Source organism: Stegostoma tigrinum, chromosome 13 (assembly GCF_030684315.1).
Source record: "Stegostoma tigrinum isolate sSteTig4 chromosome 13, sSteTig4.hap1, whole genome shotgun sequence".
In the NCBI taxonomy this organism is placed as follows: domain Eukaryota; kingdom Metazoa; phylum Chordata; class Chondrichthyes; order Orectolobiformes; family Stegostomatidae; genus Stegostoma; species Stegostoma tigrinum.
This window is the reverse complement of record NC_081366.1, coordinates 24,802,129-24,820,466: the sequence shown is the minus strand read 5'-3', so window position 1 is coordinate 24,820,466 and position 18,338 is coordinate 24,802,129. Positions and strand designations below refer to the sequence as shown.

Sequence of the window (18,338 nt, the reverse complement as noted above, 5' to 3'; positions counted from 1 at the left end):
AATGCTAGACTAATGCTCCTGCCTGTGCATTTGAATCCACGATGAAAGATGGTGAGATTTGAATTTAAGAAATATCAGGAATAGAAAAAGTACCCAACAGTGACCATGTAATGACTGTCAGTTGTTATAAACACTCATTTGATTCGCTAAAGTGCTTCCTCGAAGGTAGGTAACCTGCAGCCCTTAACTGGTGTGACCTATATGTGACCCTAGACACGTAGTAAAGCGCTTGATTGTTCACAGCCCATTGGTCAGTTCAGGCTGAAAAATTAATGAAGGCCTAGCCAGTGAAACACACATCCCATGATCAAAAAATAATCTTGCCTTAGGAGAAAGGAGAATATTGCACCCGTTATTTACTCCAATATAACTGCCATAAATCTGACAGTTTTGTCTAACTTTAAATTCCACATCAACGGAGTAACATTAAGTTTATTGCTATTTGAGGACAGTATCTTGATTCAATAAAATGGTGTACATGAATAGAAATTCCAACACAGGCTGTTCCAGGAATTGATCCTGTTTGAAAACCCACAGTGCTAACCCTTTAAGTGCCGAATGCTCTTTTGGTTTGGTTGTTTTCATTTACTAAGAGGTGGAACTTGAACATATTCTGGTTTTTGAGTGCATATTAATATTGTTAAAGTAAGCAAAAGATTGTTATTGTCAAGGAGTTACTTAAGCATTTTTTCTTATTTCTATCTCTATCATGATTCTTAAATAACTCTATATACGAAAACTTTTCTTTTCTCAAAATAGCAATAACTCATTTTACAGACATTAAATTCCATGTAATCACTCCAGAAAAAGAAAGCACTTTCTAGTCTCTTGTGTCAAAGTTGCAGGATTTTTAATTTTATGCATGAGTCCACTATTTCAGTGTTGCATATTCTCAGCATTTGATGCTGTTTATTCTTAATTGCTGTTTCTTTTCAGCTAATTTTCTTTCCCACTTCCTCTCCAGAAATCTTGTACAGAATATTGTAGAAAATCATCCTGTGGATCTTAACAAAGAAGAGTCTTTCAATTTGAAAATATAATTCTGTTTCTTTCTCCACAGATGCTAGGCCTGCTGAATTTCTCCAACACATTTATTACCTTGCTTTAACATCTCATCTGAAAGATGCCATCTCTGATAATGCAGTAATCCTGAAGTGTCAGCTGAGATTTGTGCTGACATCTCTGGATAACTTCCTGACTGAGATGTGAGTTAGTGTTTACCACTTTTGTGTTTGAGTCGACTTCTACTTCTTCCAAACAAAAACCTAAGCAATCTCAATTTTGCTGACCTATGTCATGTTTTATTTGGATGTTCTATTACCACTTCAGTTCTATATGAAGTGAAGGGAAAACAAGCGTTGCATCAGCTCATTGAGATAAGAAGGTGTAGATCTGGACGAACACAGCAGGCCAAGAGGCATCGGTAGAGCAGAAAAATTGACGTTTTGGGTCTGGACCCTTCTTTTAGTACCATTTTTGAAACCCATGTATAGCTTTTGTTTAAGTTACTTACTAATTTTGCTTATTCTCTGATCACAAAGTAAGTTGGGAACAATAGAATATTTTTGACTAATATTTGGAACACAATTTATGAAATACAGATGTTGCAAATCAACATATGATATCTTTCTGGGCCTGGTTTCAGTGTAATGTTCTTCTGACCATATAACTGGAGACAAAACTTCTCTCAGAAAATCGAGCAAGGATCTAAGAAAAACTTATTAATTTTTCACTAATAGATGAAAAAAAATTGTACGTCTATTTTGCGTGTCCCCTCTCTGTGGTATACCATTTATTTGCATAACCTGAAATCGTTCTCCAAAACCCCAAAGTTACTTTGTCCCATCTCTGTAGACAGAAATATTCCTGTTGGAAAACTCGATCGTAAATATAGTAACAGTATTATAATTATTTGAAATTATACCATGTTATACAGTAAGGTAATAACAATGCTATTGATATTTATAATTATTATGGGGTAACTTTGATAACAAGTTCTAACATTGAAACATGCCAAGTGTAAAATGTGAAGTTCAAAGCTCCTGACTGATTTGCCTGCTCGAGTGGAAGCCATGCTACATCAGTACATTGCCCAGAGATTCAGGGAGAAGATGATATTGTGGTATGTATCTGTTAGATACCCAATAATCACACCAGAAAAAAAAAACCTTGTGTTTTTGATTTCAGATTTAAGTGGATATTTCACTTTCTCCATCTGATGATGTTGAATTACACATTCTAACTCCTAAACTGCATGTCATAGTCAGGATTCTTCAAACAAATTGGTGGAAGGGAAATGCAGTTGTTTGCCCTGCTTGCACAAATCCAATATTTCCTTTAAAGGGCACTGAAATGATTTTCTAATTACTTTAAATTACCACACTTAATTCATTTGATAGCTGTATGCCTAATGTGAGGTTAGTAGTATTCATTCTCCAAGCCAATATTTCTTTATTATGAATGAAAGATTTGTCTTCTATTTTTATCTTTTTGCAGGAGATTATGTTGTGATGTCTGTGTACTTCGATCTCAGCAGACGAATGGGCTACTTCACTATTCAGACCTATATCCCTTGCACATTGACTGTTGTTTTATCCTGGGTATCATTTTGGATCAATAAGGATGCAGTACCAGCCAGAACATCATTAGGTAATTATATCATACTGACTACTTAGCTTCGTGACAAAACAATAACAGTTTTTATCCCTTCTAACTGTCTCTTTTAAAAATAAGTATACAGGGGAGGAATTACTGTGTATTGCACTGCTTCCCATTTCACCAAGTCATGTTTATTCCATGCAGGCAGGCTGTGACACAGATTGATACCTGCACAGTCCTTCAATAATATCAATGAAGAAGAATAATGTATATCCATTCAGCGCATGACACTTGGTATTACCTGATCCAAGAAATTGTCTGAAGAATGTGTCACACAGCTATACCTCCTATGTAAACCAAATCTGCTCCTCTATGTTTAATAACTAAATTAAAATTCTGTTACTAACATGGCCTCACCCTTGCAGTTGATTACAGCATTCTGTTTGATCGTATTGGTATCTGTGTTAGCATTGAGTAAACTACAGTCGATATGAAATCTGTCACATCTTTCCATGTATAATATGCAAGTGTGCAAATGGAAATACTCTGCAGTTTGTGTGGTGGGAAGACAATATGTTTGTGTTGATGTGAGTAAGTATAGGAGATGGATAGTCATTGTGCTGTTGGATTGATTCAGTCCTAAAATGGTGAGATCTGAGATATCTGATCTCTGTTTACATCTATTTAATGCAAGTTTTCATTCAAAAGTTTAACATATAATTTAGTCAGTAGGGTTTCTTGAATCTTGAGTGAAAGCCAAAGAATGTCACATGACCTTTACGTCATTTTTTTTGGTATTCGTTTATTTTGGTTTTACATGGACTGAAGTTTATGGAATATTTTGCAAAACACAAGGAATTGTGCGCAAATCTCCATTAGTCCATCAAATCCCCTCATTCTTGTCACAAATGTACAATTATAATTTCCTGAAGTTAATAATTGATAAATTAATGTATTGATGAATAAGAAACTCTCACTTTTTTCCAAATCACTAGTAGAACTAAACCAAATTTGCTTACTCTCTTTTTCCTTGGAGCCAGTATGCTGGTAGAGGTCATCAGTCTCTGTTGTTGATAGATACATGACTGAAAGTTTATTTATAGTGTATAGGAATAGCATAGCTCTTTAGATGTAACACAGTGTGGAGCTGGAGGACTACAGCAGGGCAGGCAGCATTAGAGGAGCAGGAAAATTGACGTTTCAAATTAGGACCCTTAGACAATTCTGATTAATTACAACAAATGCATTAAAGCCTGAAGATTGATCATTATTCCAAATGAATAATATGCAAAGAAGATAAAAATCAAAATTGAACAACCTGCAGATCCTGTAAATCAGAAACAAAAGTAGAAATTGCTGGAAAGGCTCAGCAGGTCTGGCAGCATTTGTGGAGAGAAATCAGAGATAACATTTCAGGTTGACCCGGTGACCCTTCCTCAGACCAAAGGAAGTGAATTTTTCAGTATTAAAACTGTAATTTCGGGAGTAAAATTTCATGGCACGGCAATCTAACTTATGATAATTGTGTGCTGTTCTCTGATTCTTGTCAATCCAATGTGATTTTTACATTTCCATGTTCATGGAAAGCAATCAGCTCAATCAGACAATTGTTCAGAGGTATCGCCCTACAACTTTGGAATATATAGCTTACATAACAGTTTTGTCACCATATCTTTAACATTCGGGTACATAGGCTTGTGAATATTCTTGTGTAGCAGCATGCGAAATATCTCTTTACTCCTGGTCCTCATTCACCTACGAGTAAAATCCTTATTGGTGATTTTAAAGTGCCGTTCTTCTCAGAGTTAAATGATTCATGGGATATGGTTAGACTGTTATTGTTAGGAGTTGGTTGTTCTAATTCATCCTTAGTCTGTAGTGAGTGCTTCCATTTAGCTCATGATATTTTTCGATTTCTACGTCAAATCCCACAGTTGAATCTGTTTGTGCAGAAACATGTGCAAACAGCGCCCATGTGCATTGGCCATTTTATATGAGTTGATTTTTCAGAAAGGTAGTGCTTTTTACATTTGGTTAGTTCATACACTACACTTCTTTTCTAAACACCCGGCACCTTCCCCTGCAACCGCAGGAAATGCTACACCCGGCACCTTCCCCTGCAACCGCAGGAAATGCTACACTTGTCCCCACACCTCCTCCCTCACCCCCATCCCAGGCCCCAAGATGACATTCCACATCAAGCAGAGGTTCACCTGCACATCTGCCAATGTGGTATACTGCATCCACTGTACCCGGCGCGGCTTCCTCTACATTGGGGAAACCAAGCGGAGGCTTGGGGACCGCTTTGCAGAACACCTCCGCTCAGTTCGCAACAAACAACTACACCTCCCAGTCGCAAACCATTTCCACTCCCCCTCCCATTCTCTTGATGACATGTCCATCATGGGCCTCCTACACTGCCACAATGATGCCACCCGAAGGTTGCAGGAACAGCAACTCATATTCCGCCTGGGAACCCTGCAGCCATATGGTATCAATGTGGACTTCACCAGTTTCAAAATCTCCCCTTCCCCTACTGCATCCCTAAACCAGCCCAGTTCATCCCCTCCCCCCACTGCACCACACAACCAGCCCAGCTCTTCCCCCCCACCCACTGCATCCCAAAACCAGTCCAACCTGTCTCTGCCTCCCTAACCGGTTCTTCCTCTCACCCATCCCTTCCTCCCACCCCAAGCCGCACCCCCAGCTACCTACTAACCTCATCCCACCTCCTTGACTTGTCCGTCTTCCCTGGACTGACCTATCCCCTCCCTACCTCCCCACCTACACTCTCTCCACCTATCTTCTTTTCTCTCCATCTTCGGTCCGCCTCCCCCTCTCTCCCTATTTATTCCAGTTCCCTCCCCCCATCCCCCTCTCTGATGAAGGGTCTAGGCCCGAAACGTCAGCTTTTGTGCTCCTGAGATGCTGCTTGGCCTGCTGTGTTCATCCAGCCTCACATTTTATTAACTTCTTTTCTAAAGCATACTTTGAACCCCCAACACTTCTTTCTTCTAGCATTCATTACATCCTTCTTCAATATCCTTCTGTGAATACCAGAGCTTTCACCATCTACCTTAATGTTTCTGCTCTTCTGCCTGATTCCACAGCCATCCAGATCCCCTTACCCAGCCTTAGCCTCTCACCATCATTTATTCAGTTTATTTGCTCTTTCTGTCTCTCCACTGCCCTAATTGTGCCATTTTGTTCCAAACTAAATATTCCAGACTCACCCTCCCTTTTGCACTCTTATCTGATCACGTGACTCTCCCCTTTACATCCCAGTTTCCCCCCTTCATTTTCCTGGATCCCTCCAGTACCTTGTGATAGTCATAGCCATTCACTTCCATTCCATACCAATTGTTTCTACCTAACCAGCATTTTTCTGAGCCTTTTGAGTTGATGCCCCTTTTGAGTAAAACCCGGTTTGTCTGATTTGTATCATCGATTGCCACAGGTGGGGTGCTGCAATACTGGAGGTTGGCTGACATGGTGCCAATATTTAAGAAAGGTGGCCGGGATAAGCTAGGGAATGAAGCCTGGGAAAATTGTTGGAGGAATCCTGAGGGACAGGATTTACATATATTTGGAAAGGCAAGGTCTGATTAGGGACAGTCAACATGGCTTTGTGCGTGGATAATTGTGTCTCACTAACTTGATTGAGATTTTTGAAGAAGTAACAAAGAAGATTGATGATGGCAGAGGGTCATGGTGGAGGGCTGCTTTTTAGACTGTAGGCCTGTGACCAGCAGTGTGCCTGAAGAACTGGTGTCGGGTCCACTGCGTTTTGTCATTTATATAAATTATTTGGATGTGAACGTACAAGATATGGTTAGTAAGTTTGCAGGTGACACCAAAATTGGAGGTGTAGTGGGCAGAGAAGAAGGTTGCCCCAGAGTACAATGGGATCTTGATCACATGGGTCAGTGTGCCAAGGAGTGGCAGATGGAGTTTAATTTTGATAAATGTGAGGTGCTGCATTTTGAAAAGGCAAATCAGGTCAGGACTTATACAATAATGGTAAGGTCCTAGGGAGTGTTGCTGAACAAAGAGACCTTGGAGTGCAGGATCATAGGTCCTTGAAAGTGGAGTCCCAGGCAGACAGGATAGTGAAGAAGGTGTTTGGCATGCTTGCCTTTATTGGTCAGTGCGCTGAGTATAGGAATTGGGAGGTTGTGTTACAGCTGTACAGCTTAGGCCACTGTTGGAATACTGTGTGCAATTCTGGCCTCCCTGCTATAAGAAGGATGTTGTGAAACTTGAAAGGGTTCACAAAAATTTACAAGGATGTTGCCAAGGTTGGAGGGTCTGAGCTATAGGGAGAAGCTGAATAGGCTGGGGCTATTTTCCCTGAAGCGTCGGAGACTGAGTGTGATCTTATGGAGGTTTAGAAAATTATTAGGGACATGAATAGGGTGAATTTCCAAGGTCTTTATCCCCAGGTAGGGGAGTCCAAAACTAGAGGGCATAGGTTGAAGGTGAGAGGGGAAAGATTTAAAAGTGACCTAAAGAGCAACTTTTTCCTGCAGAGTGTGGTGTGTGTACAGATTGAGCTGCCAGTGGAAGTGCTGAAGGCTGGTACAATTACAATATTTAAAAGGCATCTGGATGGGTATACAAATAGGAAAGGTTTAGAGATTTATGGGCTAAATGTTGGCGATGGGACAAGATTTATTGAGGACATCTGGTCGCCGTGGATAAGTTGAATCGAAGAGTCTGTTTCTGTGCTCTACAACTCTTTGACTCAATGGTTTGATTTGCTGGTGTCAGCCAGTGTGGCAACCTGTCATGGGCTGATTTACCTGGTCAGACTTCACCCTCAATACAGTAAGCATTTAAAAACAACAAGCAAGATTAAATATCTAATGTGCTGATTGGTCCAGACAGATGTTATCTCCTACACTGTAATTGTTTGTACGAAAAAATGACTTGGTGATCAAATATCCATTCTACTCAAGAATCTTGAATTGCCAGCAGCTTGGAGGAAGAAATGATCCCCAAGTACATGCTTTGTATATGTAGTCAGATTTGTGAATACATGTTTCCCAATTTGACCTTAGAGAATTGTACCCATTAATGTAATTCCACAGGTTGGGGTATTTAATATTCATTGCATGATAATTAATGCAAAATCGGATACTCACTATAAAAAAGCTGATCTATCTGAAAGGTTCCAAGAACTTAATAGAAAAACTTCAACCTGCCCTGGAAAACCAAATTATTGCCTCCGGTCATATTATACTCCCACCTGCTCTTTGAAAGAGACGGGGCAGACCCTTGCTTCTACGATGCTGGAGAACTAAAGTGCAATACAATTTGAGTCACACTTTTAATTATAAAGTGGGGTAGAAATGGATAGTTATATCTCCCTATAAGCTAGTCATTTTTATTATGATATTTTCATGTTTCTATAATTTGGTTGGCAGCATAATCTGGTGTATAAATTTCTTTGCTGGTATATCGCTTGTATGTTACAAAGCCTGGCAGAATATGTTGAACAAAAGCAAACTGCTGACTGTGCTGAAGCAGCCTGCACCTGCAAAACTCTGCAGTGTCCAACATTAGAATGATTCTGTAACTGGAAAACATTTGTTGAACAATCCTAAGCGTTCAAAGAAATATGCTGACAAATCATTTTGGGATTGTCAGTTGGGCTCAGTGTGGCACATCATATTCTTTATAGATGAAAGTGTATTTGCACACATGAAGTGCCTGATTCAACTCAACAAAAAAGCTCAAAACCTTTTTCTGTTCTATATTTTAAAACAATTCCTTGACCAATGAAAGTCAAATGGCCTGATCTAAAGTTGAAACAAAGCTTGGCAATTAACTGGTAATGATGATTAACTAGTGCATTCTCCATGTCGTGCCTGTTGCAATCAGAATGCACTTGTGAAACGATCAGCACTCCACTGGCTTTCCCACAAATCAACAACTTCTAAATGATTGAAGACAAAAAGCTTTGACAAAACAACACAGTATGGAGCTAGAGGAACACAGCAGGCCAGGCAGCATCAGAGGAGCAGGAAAGTTGATGTGTCCGGTTGGGACCCTTCTTCATTTTCTGAAACATCTGCCTTCCAGCTCCTATGATGCTGCCTGGCCTGCTGTGTCCCTCTAGCTCCGTACTGTGTTTACTTTGACTCTAGCATCTATAGTTCTTGGTATCTCAAAGTAAGTTTTGAGAAAATGAGCCTATTGTTCCTGCAATACCCAAAGTCTGTAGTAACAAATAACTACTACTGAATTCTTTGTAGATTTTGTTCTCATTGAAGCAAGCTTTTGATATTAAAACCAATTGCTCAAGTTGATTAAATTTCACCTAATAAGCTCAAACCTTCTTGATAGGACAAATCCAGAAACATGTGATTTTTCACTGCAGAGTTGGGGACTGTGCTTGAGTGATACAGGGTTGGGCTTGCTGACCTCAGAGGCAGAGTGTAAGCAGTCACAGGAATAGATGGGTACCAAGGCAGATCAATCATATTCTGGCCCTCGACCTTAATGGCAGAAATTGGATTTGTTGGAAATAGGGGCAGAACTTCTGGATCCCGGTCACACACATTATTTTAATTTAGTCCGCGTCATCAGAAAGGCTGTGCCCTGAAAATCTAGCTCTAAGCAAATTGCTCTGCAAACCTCAAAAGTTTATGTACTTACACACACAAGTCCCCATTTCACCATGCCCCCTTTAAAATGGAGCAATTTTATCTACAATGCCATTGTCTGTATTTTATGAAGTTCATTATGACCTGCTCATGGTTTGCAGAGGTTTTCTTTTGTAATGTGCAAACTTTGAATTCATGCCTTGTACACTCAGGTTTATGTTAGTAATATATTAACATTGCGTGTTCCTAATACCAATGCTTGGAAACATTATTTCATGCTTCCCACTCATCTGAGAAGTACCAAATCACCACTAATCTCTGTGTTCTGCCCTGTAGCTAATTTTGTATTCATACTGCTACTATTCCTTTAATTCCAAAAGTGATTTTTAACAAGTCTATTATATGATAATTTGTCAAGCATCTTTTGAACATCTATGTATGCATTAATTGCATTACCCTCATCGTGTTTTCTCCATTACTTCATCTAAGAACTAAATCAAGTTAATCAAACAAAAGAGGCTTTTAACACATTCACAATGACTTTGACTTATTCTGAAATACTTTTCCAAGTGTGAATTATTTTCTTCCCTGGACTTTTGTCTCTAATGGTTTCTTCACCACCGATGTTAAGTTGACTGGTCTATAGTTGCTAAATGTATCCCTCACTTAATTTTTCTGAAGAAAAGAGTCACTCTTCTAGTTAAAAAAACAAAAGAATTGCGGATGTTGTAAATCAGGCAACAAAACAGAAATTGCTGGAAAAGCTCAGTAGGTCTGGCAGCATCTGTGAAGGAGAAAACAGAGTTAACATTTCGTGTCTGCGTTCTGAGGAAGGGTCACTGGACTCAAAACATTAACTCTGATTTTTTCTTCACCGATGCTGCCAGGCCTGTTGAGCTTTTCTAGCAATTTCTGTTTTGTTCACCCTTCTAGTTCTCCAACTCTCAGGCACCAACCCATATCAAAGGAAGGTTCGAAGATTGTATTTAGTAACCTGGGCGCTTCCTATCTGGAGTGGTGATGATTTTATTTTGTGTTGTGAACATTTAAAGAGCTTCCTCGTCATTTTCATTTATTTTCAACACTCCTACGCTGTCTTTCTTTACTGCTACATTAACAGCCTTTCCTCTCTACTCAAAGCAAATATAAAGCACTCATTTAGCATTGTTGCAATGTCCTTTGCTTTTATTTTTTTCCATCATGAATTGTTCCATTATGTTTCCTAGTTACTTTTTTCTTTCTTTTAACTATCCTTTGCTGTTATGTGTTTGTAAAATATGTCTGAGTATCTCTTTTAGATCAGCCTTAAATCTATTCTTAGTATCTTCTTTCCACTTTCATTTTCTTTCAAAGGTCATTTCTGTATTTTCTAGTTGAATATTTTTGATGCTTGATTGCTACTTGTCTTTTTCTATTACTACTTTAAAACATATATGTGATGATCACGGTTCCCTGAAATTTGACCCTCTTGCCCCACTTCACTCCTCATAACTATACTTGCCACTCTTTTCTTCCTCCAGTAACCCACTGACCAAATAAATTTTTCCTGTACACACTTCAAAATTTCCATCCTGTTTTTCCTTTTTATACCGATGGTCCAGTTAATATTAGGGGAATTGAAGTCCTCATATTATAATCATTGTTGTTGCATCATTCTGTAACTTGTTTGTAATTTTCTTTATCTATCTCATTCTCATCATTTAGTGACCTTTACTAAAAGCCTGCGATAGTGAGTGGCTAGCAATACTTAATTGCAGCCTGCACCACTTAAATTGTGACTATGAAATGATGGAAGTTTTAAAAAGAAATCTGGGCTAAGATATATGATGTTTGATCACATGAGGAGGCGAATCCAAGGATTTTCACTATGCTGTAGGTCTTGGCACAATTAAGAAAGAAATCCTGTCAATGTGAGTGAGGTCATCTTCAAATTTCATATCCTATCAATTGCACCTCAAACTCTCATTCTCTGCTCAATTTACTAAAACATCATCACCGACCTACCAAAAATTTATTTCAATTGCCATTCAATCCTAACATTAGTGGCTTTACTTCTACCTCGCACAATTACCACTGCTACAAGCTTTGCAAGCACAGTTCACAGCTTTCATGTTCAAATATGACATCCATCTCAACCAGACATCTTACAGGACATTAATACACTTATTCATTCAAGAGAAAATAGTACATACCAGGGCAGAGAGGAAATAAACTTGAGGAAAACCAATGTAAAAACAGTGCTTCCCACAATGGAATGGGCCATCACTGAGTCTGTGGCCTCTGGTGGTGATCAATGACCAGGGCCTCTGCCTAACTGCTCCTTATCTGATTCAACTTTCTGTCATTCCACAAGCTGTGTGGATAGACACTTGTTTCTTTCTCCTGTCTCTTCATTGCACTAACATTAATCTATTTTTGTCAGGTATCCAAGAAATGGAACCTTTCTAGCCAGTAGAGAAAAATGATGATGGTAGTGATGATGAAAATATAGCATCATTTGATCTTACTTTTGTAGATGATAACTTTGACACTGACACTGTGTGATTGGAAGGGTAGGGCAGAAGAGGATCTGTATTTGGTGAGAATACATGAGTACAGGACCCAGAATACCGGGCAAAAAAAAGTAGTCAAATCTACAAGCTCCTTAACCAAGGCAGCATCCACCACACTTCCCATCCAAAATGTGCACCGTTTCTAAACAATAGTAAAACATACAGTGCCTAAAAACAGAGACAAGCTTCTTTCCCATTTTTTGAATATTAGTTGTGTCATTGCTGACTAGTATCTATTCATAGAGAACCTCAGTTTGTGATGCCCTGAATTTTCCAGTTGTACTGATTGCAAAACCAGCACCGTTCACCAATATTACAATTGTCAAATTATACTTACATGTGCATAGATGAACACAGAAAGCTGCTGACAGCGATATTCTGTTACTCCACAAAGTAAACTGTTAAAGTCCCCCACTGATTGGAAATCAATTAGAAATGTCCGACTATTAAGAACTTTTCTTATGCTCTAATATCAGTGTTAAAATTAATGGTCTTAGCAATGACATATAACTGGGAATTAATGCTGTATAAGATCATAACTACTTCTGAAGAAGTGATGGTTCGGGTAAAATAATTTTATATCTATCTGTCATATTTTTCCATTATGACAAAAGTTTCATAAGTTGTGCCTACAATAAAAGGTATTTTTAAAGCTTTTTTTACAGTATTTCTGCTGTACCTATGTATGCCCCAATCTTTATTACTGTCTCTAGAAACTTTATAAAATAGGAAAAATAAATGCATACAACTTAATGGCTTGTTCTGTGTGAGAATTCTTCATTGTGAAGGACTGTTTATGTTGCTTATTAACCATTGCTTATGACCATTGACGGATGTCTGTAGATCCTCTTGGGTTGTTGCCGGAGTCCAATTAATACGTGGAAAGCTAAGTCCATACCTCAGGGATAATTAAATCAGTTTTTTTGAAAAAATAACAAGGACCGTTTACTTTCCCACTAAATCTCAACCAATATATTTTAAGGTGTGACCATTTACTAGCTCAAGTAACAGCAGTGACTGTATCAAATGTTCCATAAGAAGGAAATTATTTGCTCAATAAGATGTCGTTTCAGAATAAAATGAAGTGTATTTATGCACTTTACATTAAATTCACATTAATAACATGCCATTTGTGTAGAATCAAGGTAATGCTAATTAAAAAGGTGAAAAACGTAAATGCATGAAAAGTTTCATTGTCTACTTCTTGGGTGCATGTTATTGTGTCAAATAAAGGTTACGGGAGTTTGATGGCATTTTCAAGATCTGGCTTTCATTGCAGGCATCACAACTGTCCTGACTATGACAACACTGAGCACGATCGCACGTAAATCCCTGCCCAAGGTTTCCTATGTGACTGCTATGGACCTCTTTGTGTCTGTTTGCTTTATATTTGTGTTTGCTGCACTGATTGAATATGGGACCTTGCATTATTTTGTCAGTAATAGAAAGCCCAGCAAAGACAAAGACAAAAAGAAGAAGAATCACGTATGTACTCTTATCATAAGAATATTCTTAAAAATTGTTATTGATGTTTGAAAATAAAAGTGTGATAAAAACACAGCACTACAATTGGTGATGGGCATAGAAATACTTCTTCAAAACCTTTGTCAGAGTGTTTTGCTTTAACACTGACTCCTTCAAAGATTGTAATGCGACTCTTTGTTTTAAATAGATAAAGGTGCTGAAGTATAGCACACATTTGAAAGATCTATTTCCTTTGGGTATAGGCATTGCACATTTTTGCCTTCAGGAGCTCCTCCTCTTTTTCCAATTAGAACGGAAATACAGTCCATTTTACTAAATGTGATCACTTGATTAAATAATTGAGTTATCTTTTTTGAGTATTAGTGATCTCACTGTGTATCATCATGAGAAAGTGGAAAGCCTGTAATTCTAAAATTTGCTGCCAAAACATCCCTCTTCTTTTTGTTGCCTACATACCTTACAAACCTACCATTAGATCTTGATCAGTTTTTACAATCTTTGACGTAAGAATTAACCAGTGTACAATAAGATGATTATTATTACCAAATAGTTGAGTGTAATCATGCCTTCAGACTTTTCAGTTAAGAACTAAGGAGAATGTCTTGTACATCATATAAGTAGCAAGATGCATTTTGTAAATATAAATAATTATATTTATATTCAGCACCAGGCATTCAAATCCAAATGCCCTCTGAAGTCCATCATTGGCTATGTTAGGTCATTCAACATATATCTGTTTCCTGTTCTATAATGAGTTTCTTGCTACTTATTGATTCTGAATTATATCTACACATCCTTCAAAAGTATTTCAATTGCATTTTGATCATAATGTGTTCCTTTAAGTATTCATTAAATATTTTTATTCTGTTTCTTAAAAAAGCTTCTTCGGATGTTTTCATCAAAGGTACTTATATTTATTTTTATAAAATGTTGTTTACTGAAACAGTGTTTCTTGTTTGAAAGTGCACCTTATTCCCAGAGATATGGTCAATTTCTGTCAAAATACTGATGTTATATAGCAAGGAAAACGTGCCTTTATCTTTTGGGATGAGTTTAATCTATTTAATTGCTTTGAATTCTTTGTCCAATCGATGTGTTGCTCTACGTGTAACTTTTAATAGCTGATGAAACAAGGCAGGCTGCCGATATGATATGTTTTCAAACCCAAGTACTGCTATCTGTCATGGATGGTGTCACAAAAATACACAAATTGGTTCTTTTCTGTAATTCTGTAATTATTTTTCCTATCTCTTTATAACTACGTGTTTATCACTGCTACTGAACATGATTCCTTCTCTCAAAACCATTTACTTGTCTGTGTATAGTTATTTATTGTGGTAACTGTAAATATTCCTAAAAGTAGCAATAACCTGTTGTAATGGAAAGAGCCAAAGACATAACTCACAGTGAGCATAGCTGGATATATATCATTTTTCACTGTGTTAGGATGTCTCAAAGTCTTCTAAATTAATGCATTACTTCTAAAGTGTTACTTTGTCTTCAATCGTGGGATGAGGGTTTTGCTTGAACCAACATTTATTGACCATCTTCATTTGTCTTGTAGAAGGTGGTTGTGAGCTGCAAGTTGAACTGTTGCAGTGCTTGAGTTGTAGATACTCCCACATTTCTGACAAAGAGGTTGTTCTGGGGTTTCGGGCAAGTGATGGTGTTCTAAGTCAGGAGGCTTGAGTGAAGCTCGCAGTTAGTAGTTTTCCCGTACACCTACTGGCCTGATCCCTTGAGATGGTACAGACTGTAGGTTTGTAAGGTCCTACTGGGTGTGCCATTGTGAGTTCCACTGTCTTAATATCTTAATTGTGACATGGTGCTAAATTCTAGACTTCAAAAAATGTTACACGTTAACAAATCTCCACAAAGCCCATCTACTGGAGTCAATGGAAAAAGCAAATGTTAATTCCTTACAGTATAATGAGGTAGATATTTTGCCTTCTGTGCCTGGGTGATAATCTCCTGGAATAGGTTGTTCATTTTGATATACCCACCTCCCCCAAAACCCTGTTATTTTCTGGCCATTTAAAGCAAGAAGAAAATCTGTGAAATAGATTTTTAATCTTTCTGCAATGAACATTACCAATGAAAAGTCCATCGTAGAAACCAAATGATATAAAAGTATGAAATCCACACTTCTTGCTTCATGAAAATTAACAGGCTTTATTAGTCTATCTATTTATAAGTCGTGAGAAAAAAAGATATTCTACAGATTCAGGCTCCAGGTTCTTTTTTTATCTAACACCACTATATCTTTACTACAAGAATATATATTAATTGTGCTTGAAAGGGGCAAAGATATCGTAAGCTCGCCCAAGCTCCTTTACAGTACCACATTTCCCCATTTACATGAATATTACCTGCAGTCCCCCCATTACCCGTCTTCGGGTTAAGGCAATAATTTTCAACAGTATTCTCAGCTCTCTGGAGGATCTACAGAATGCATGGGCTCACTTGTCATTGTTGGGAGGGCAAACACGTGCATGGAGTAAGGTAGCCACTTCTCTGTAGACAAAAACTTCTCTGAAATTGCATCAGAAAATGGAAGTGCTTTTGCAGTATGGTCTGCAGCCTGGATAACCAGTTCATTTAATTCCCAGTGTGATTCTAAGCTATTTTCTCCCCCAGCTATTCATATAATGAAGGTGATTTCCATTCCTAATAAGGGTTGCCTTCTCAATGATAGTTTTCTGTAAAGTTTAGAAAGGATTTTGGTCGTCAAAAAAACAAAGTTGCTAGAAAAGCTCAGCAGGTCTGGCAGCATCCGTGGAGGAGAAAACAAAGTTAATGTTTTGGGTCCAGTGACCCTTCCTTAAAACGATGGCTGGGAAAACATCAGTTTATATGCAGAAAATATGGAGGTGGGTGGGGAACGGAGTAAGTGATAGGATAGAGCCCAAAGAGAGAGAAAGACAGTTGGACAGACAGAGGAGTTGCTAATGATCAGGCTGGGAGGGTGAGTAGTTGTTAATGGGGACTGTTAGTGACTAACAACAGGGCGTGTGTAGTGGCAGGCTGTGTGGTAACAGGGCCTGGTGTGTGGGGTGGGGGCCTGAGACAAGGGAGAGTTTAGGCCCTAAAATTATTGAACTCAAAACTGAGTCCGGAGGGCTGTAGGGTCCCCAAGCAGAAAATGAGGCGTTGTCCCTCCAGTTTGCGCTGGGCTTCACTGGAACACTGTAGCAAGTCGGAGACAGAGATGTTGCCCAGGGAGCAAGGTAATGCATTGAAGTGGCAGGTAAGAGGTAGTTCAGGGTCTTTTTTGTGAGCAGAACAGAAATGATCTCCGAAGCGATCACCAAGTCTACGCTTCATTTCCCCAATGTAGGGGAGACCATATTGTGAGCAGCAAATTCAGTAGACTAGATTCTGGGAAGCGCAGGTGAAGTGTTGCTTCACCTGGAAGGTATATTTGGGCCCTAGGATACTGGGGAGGGAGAAGGTAAATGGGCAGGTGTTGCACCTTTGCCGGTTACAGGGGAAGGTGCCGTAGGGCTGTGGGGAGGTGTTGGGGGGTGAAGGAAGCATAGAGCAGGGTGTTCTGGAGGGAACAGTCCCTGTGGAAGGCGGACAAGGGAGGGGAGGGGAATGTGACTGGTGCTGGCATCTTGCTGGAGGTGGCAGAAATGGTGTCTGATGATCGTCTGGATGTGGGTGCTGGCGGGATGGTAGGTGAAGATAAGGGGAACCCTATCGCTGTTGCGGGAGGGAAGAGAAGGGGTGAGGGCAGGAATGCGGGAGATGGGTCGAACTCAGTTGAAGGCCCTGTTGACAACAGAGCTGGGGAATCCTTGGTTGAGGAAGAATGTAGACATTTCGGAGGATCCCTTGTCGAAGTTGGCTTCATCTGAACATATACGCTGCAGACAGAGTAACTGAGAGAATGGGATGGAGCCTTTACAGGAAGTGGGGTGTGAGGATGTATAGTCTAGGTAGCTGTGGGAGTCGGTGGGTTTGTAATCGATATTAGTGGCATTTTGATTGTAGAATGTTTGAAGTTTCACTTGCTTCTATTAGTGATTGCTCTTGAATAAGGCTTTGTCCCTGCATCCCTTTACTGTTCTGACCTGTAACACAGGGAGAAATTTCTATTTAAATTTAGGTTGGCTGTTGCTGCATCTGTATCTCCCCTTTCTTCAAGAAAGCAAAGCAATGATTCTCTTCAAAGAGGCAGCAGAGACTTTGAAAACAGTGTCACCCAGATGTAAGAGAACAAGATTCAGCCTCCACTAAATGACAGCCTGAGTCTCTGTTATTATTGCTTGAAAAGGCAAGCAAAGGTCCAGAAATACTGCTAGTGGCTCGCCACTTTTGTTCTTGTCAACTTCTTCTCCTCCACATTATTTCAAGCATCTCTTTTGATAAGTAGAAGTTCTGCATTACCTATTGGCAATCTTTGGGCCAGATGTCTGCAGTGGAGAGAAATTCCTGGTATGCTGAACCAACTTCAGCAACTCTGGCATTTGCTACACATGCAGTTCCATCTAAAATAAGGAACTGTAGTGGTTAGGAATAACATTCAGGGTGATCTGCCTCACATTATTGCGAAATGTAGCATGCATCTGCTTGTTTACTCTTATTTTAACATCTCTGGCATTACAAACTTGAGTGGAGAAGTTAAATGTTTTCCTTAACCACGGCCAAGAATCAATGTATCTGCCCTTGTGCCAGTTTAAGATTAATTTTGTTATTTACCATTAATTATGCTAACAGAATATATTCTGCAGATCTATGAAATTAATGAACTTGTAATCTTGCAGTAGTCCTGCCATGTCCCCAACAAAGAGTTCATCTAACCCTTCTGTATTCTGTGCTGTGATAGGCAGGCTCGCAGGCTACAGTAGTCTGGATTTAACTGTGCTGTTGCTGCAGCTGTGGTAACCTAGGGTCACTGTCTGTGCACTATGTAATCCTCTGTAACACTGGTGAGCTTCAGTTTTTTTGTTATTCATTTGTAGGTTGTGGGTGTCGCTGGTGAGGCCAGCATTTCTTGCCCATCCCTAGTTGCCCTTGAGAAGGTGGTGATGAACTGCCTTCTTGAACCGCTGCAGTCCACCAGCTATAGGTTGACCATTAGGGAGGGAAT

General features: G+C 39.2%; 1 protein-coding gene across 2 annotated transcripts in view; it reads left to right on the top strand.

Annotated features, from left to right (window-relative positions):
* LOC125458506 (gamma-aminobutyric acid receptor subunit gamma-2-like) overlaps positions 1 to 18,338 on the top strand; it is a 114,408-nt gene that overhangs the window by 87,792 nt on the left and 8,278 nt on the right. The window contains exons 7-9 of one of the 2 annotated variants that reach the window (XM_048543826.2): positions 2,497 to 2,649; positions 13,038 to 13,243; positions 14,124 to 14,147. In XM_048543826.2, the coding sequence (XP_048399783.1) occupies positions 2,497 to 2,649; positions 13,038 to 13,243; positions 14,124 to 14,147 (383 nt within the window). The remainder of the gene's footprint in view (positions 1 to 2,496; positions 2,650 to 13,037; positions 13,244 to 14,123; positions 14,148 to 18,338) is intronic. The other variant, XM_048543827.2, reaches the window with a different exon arrangement.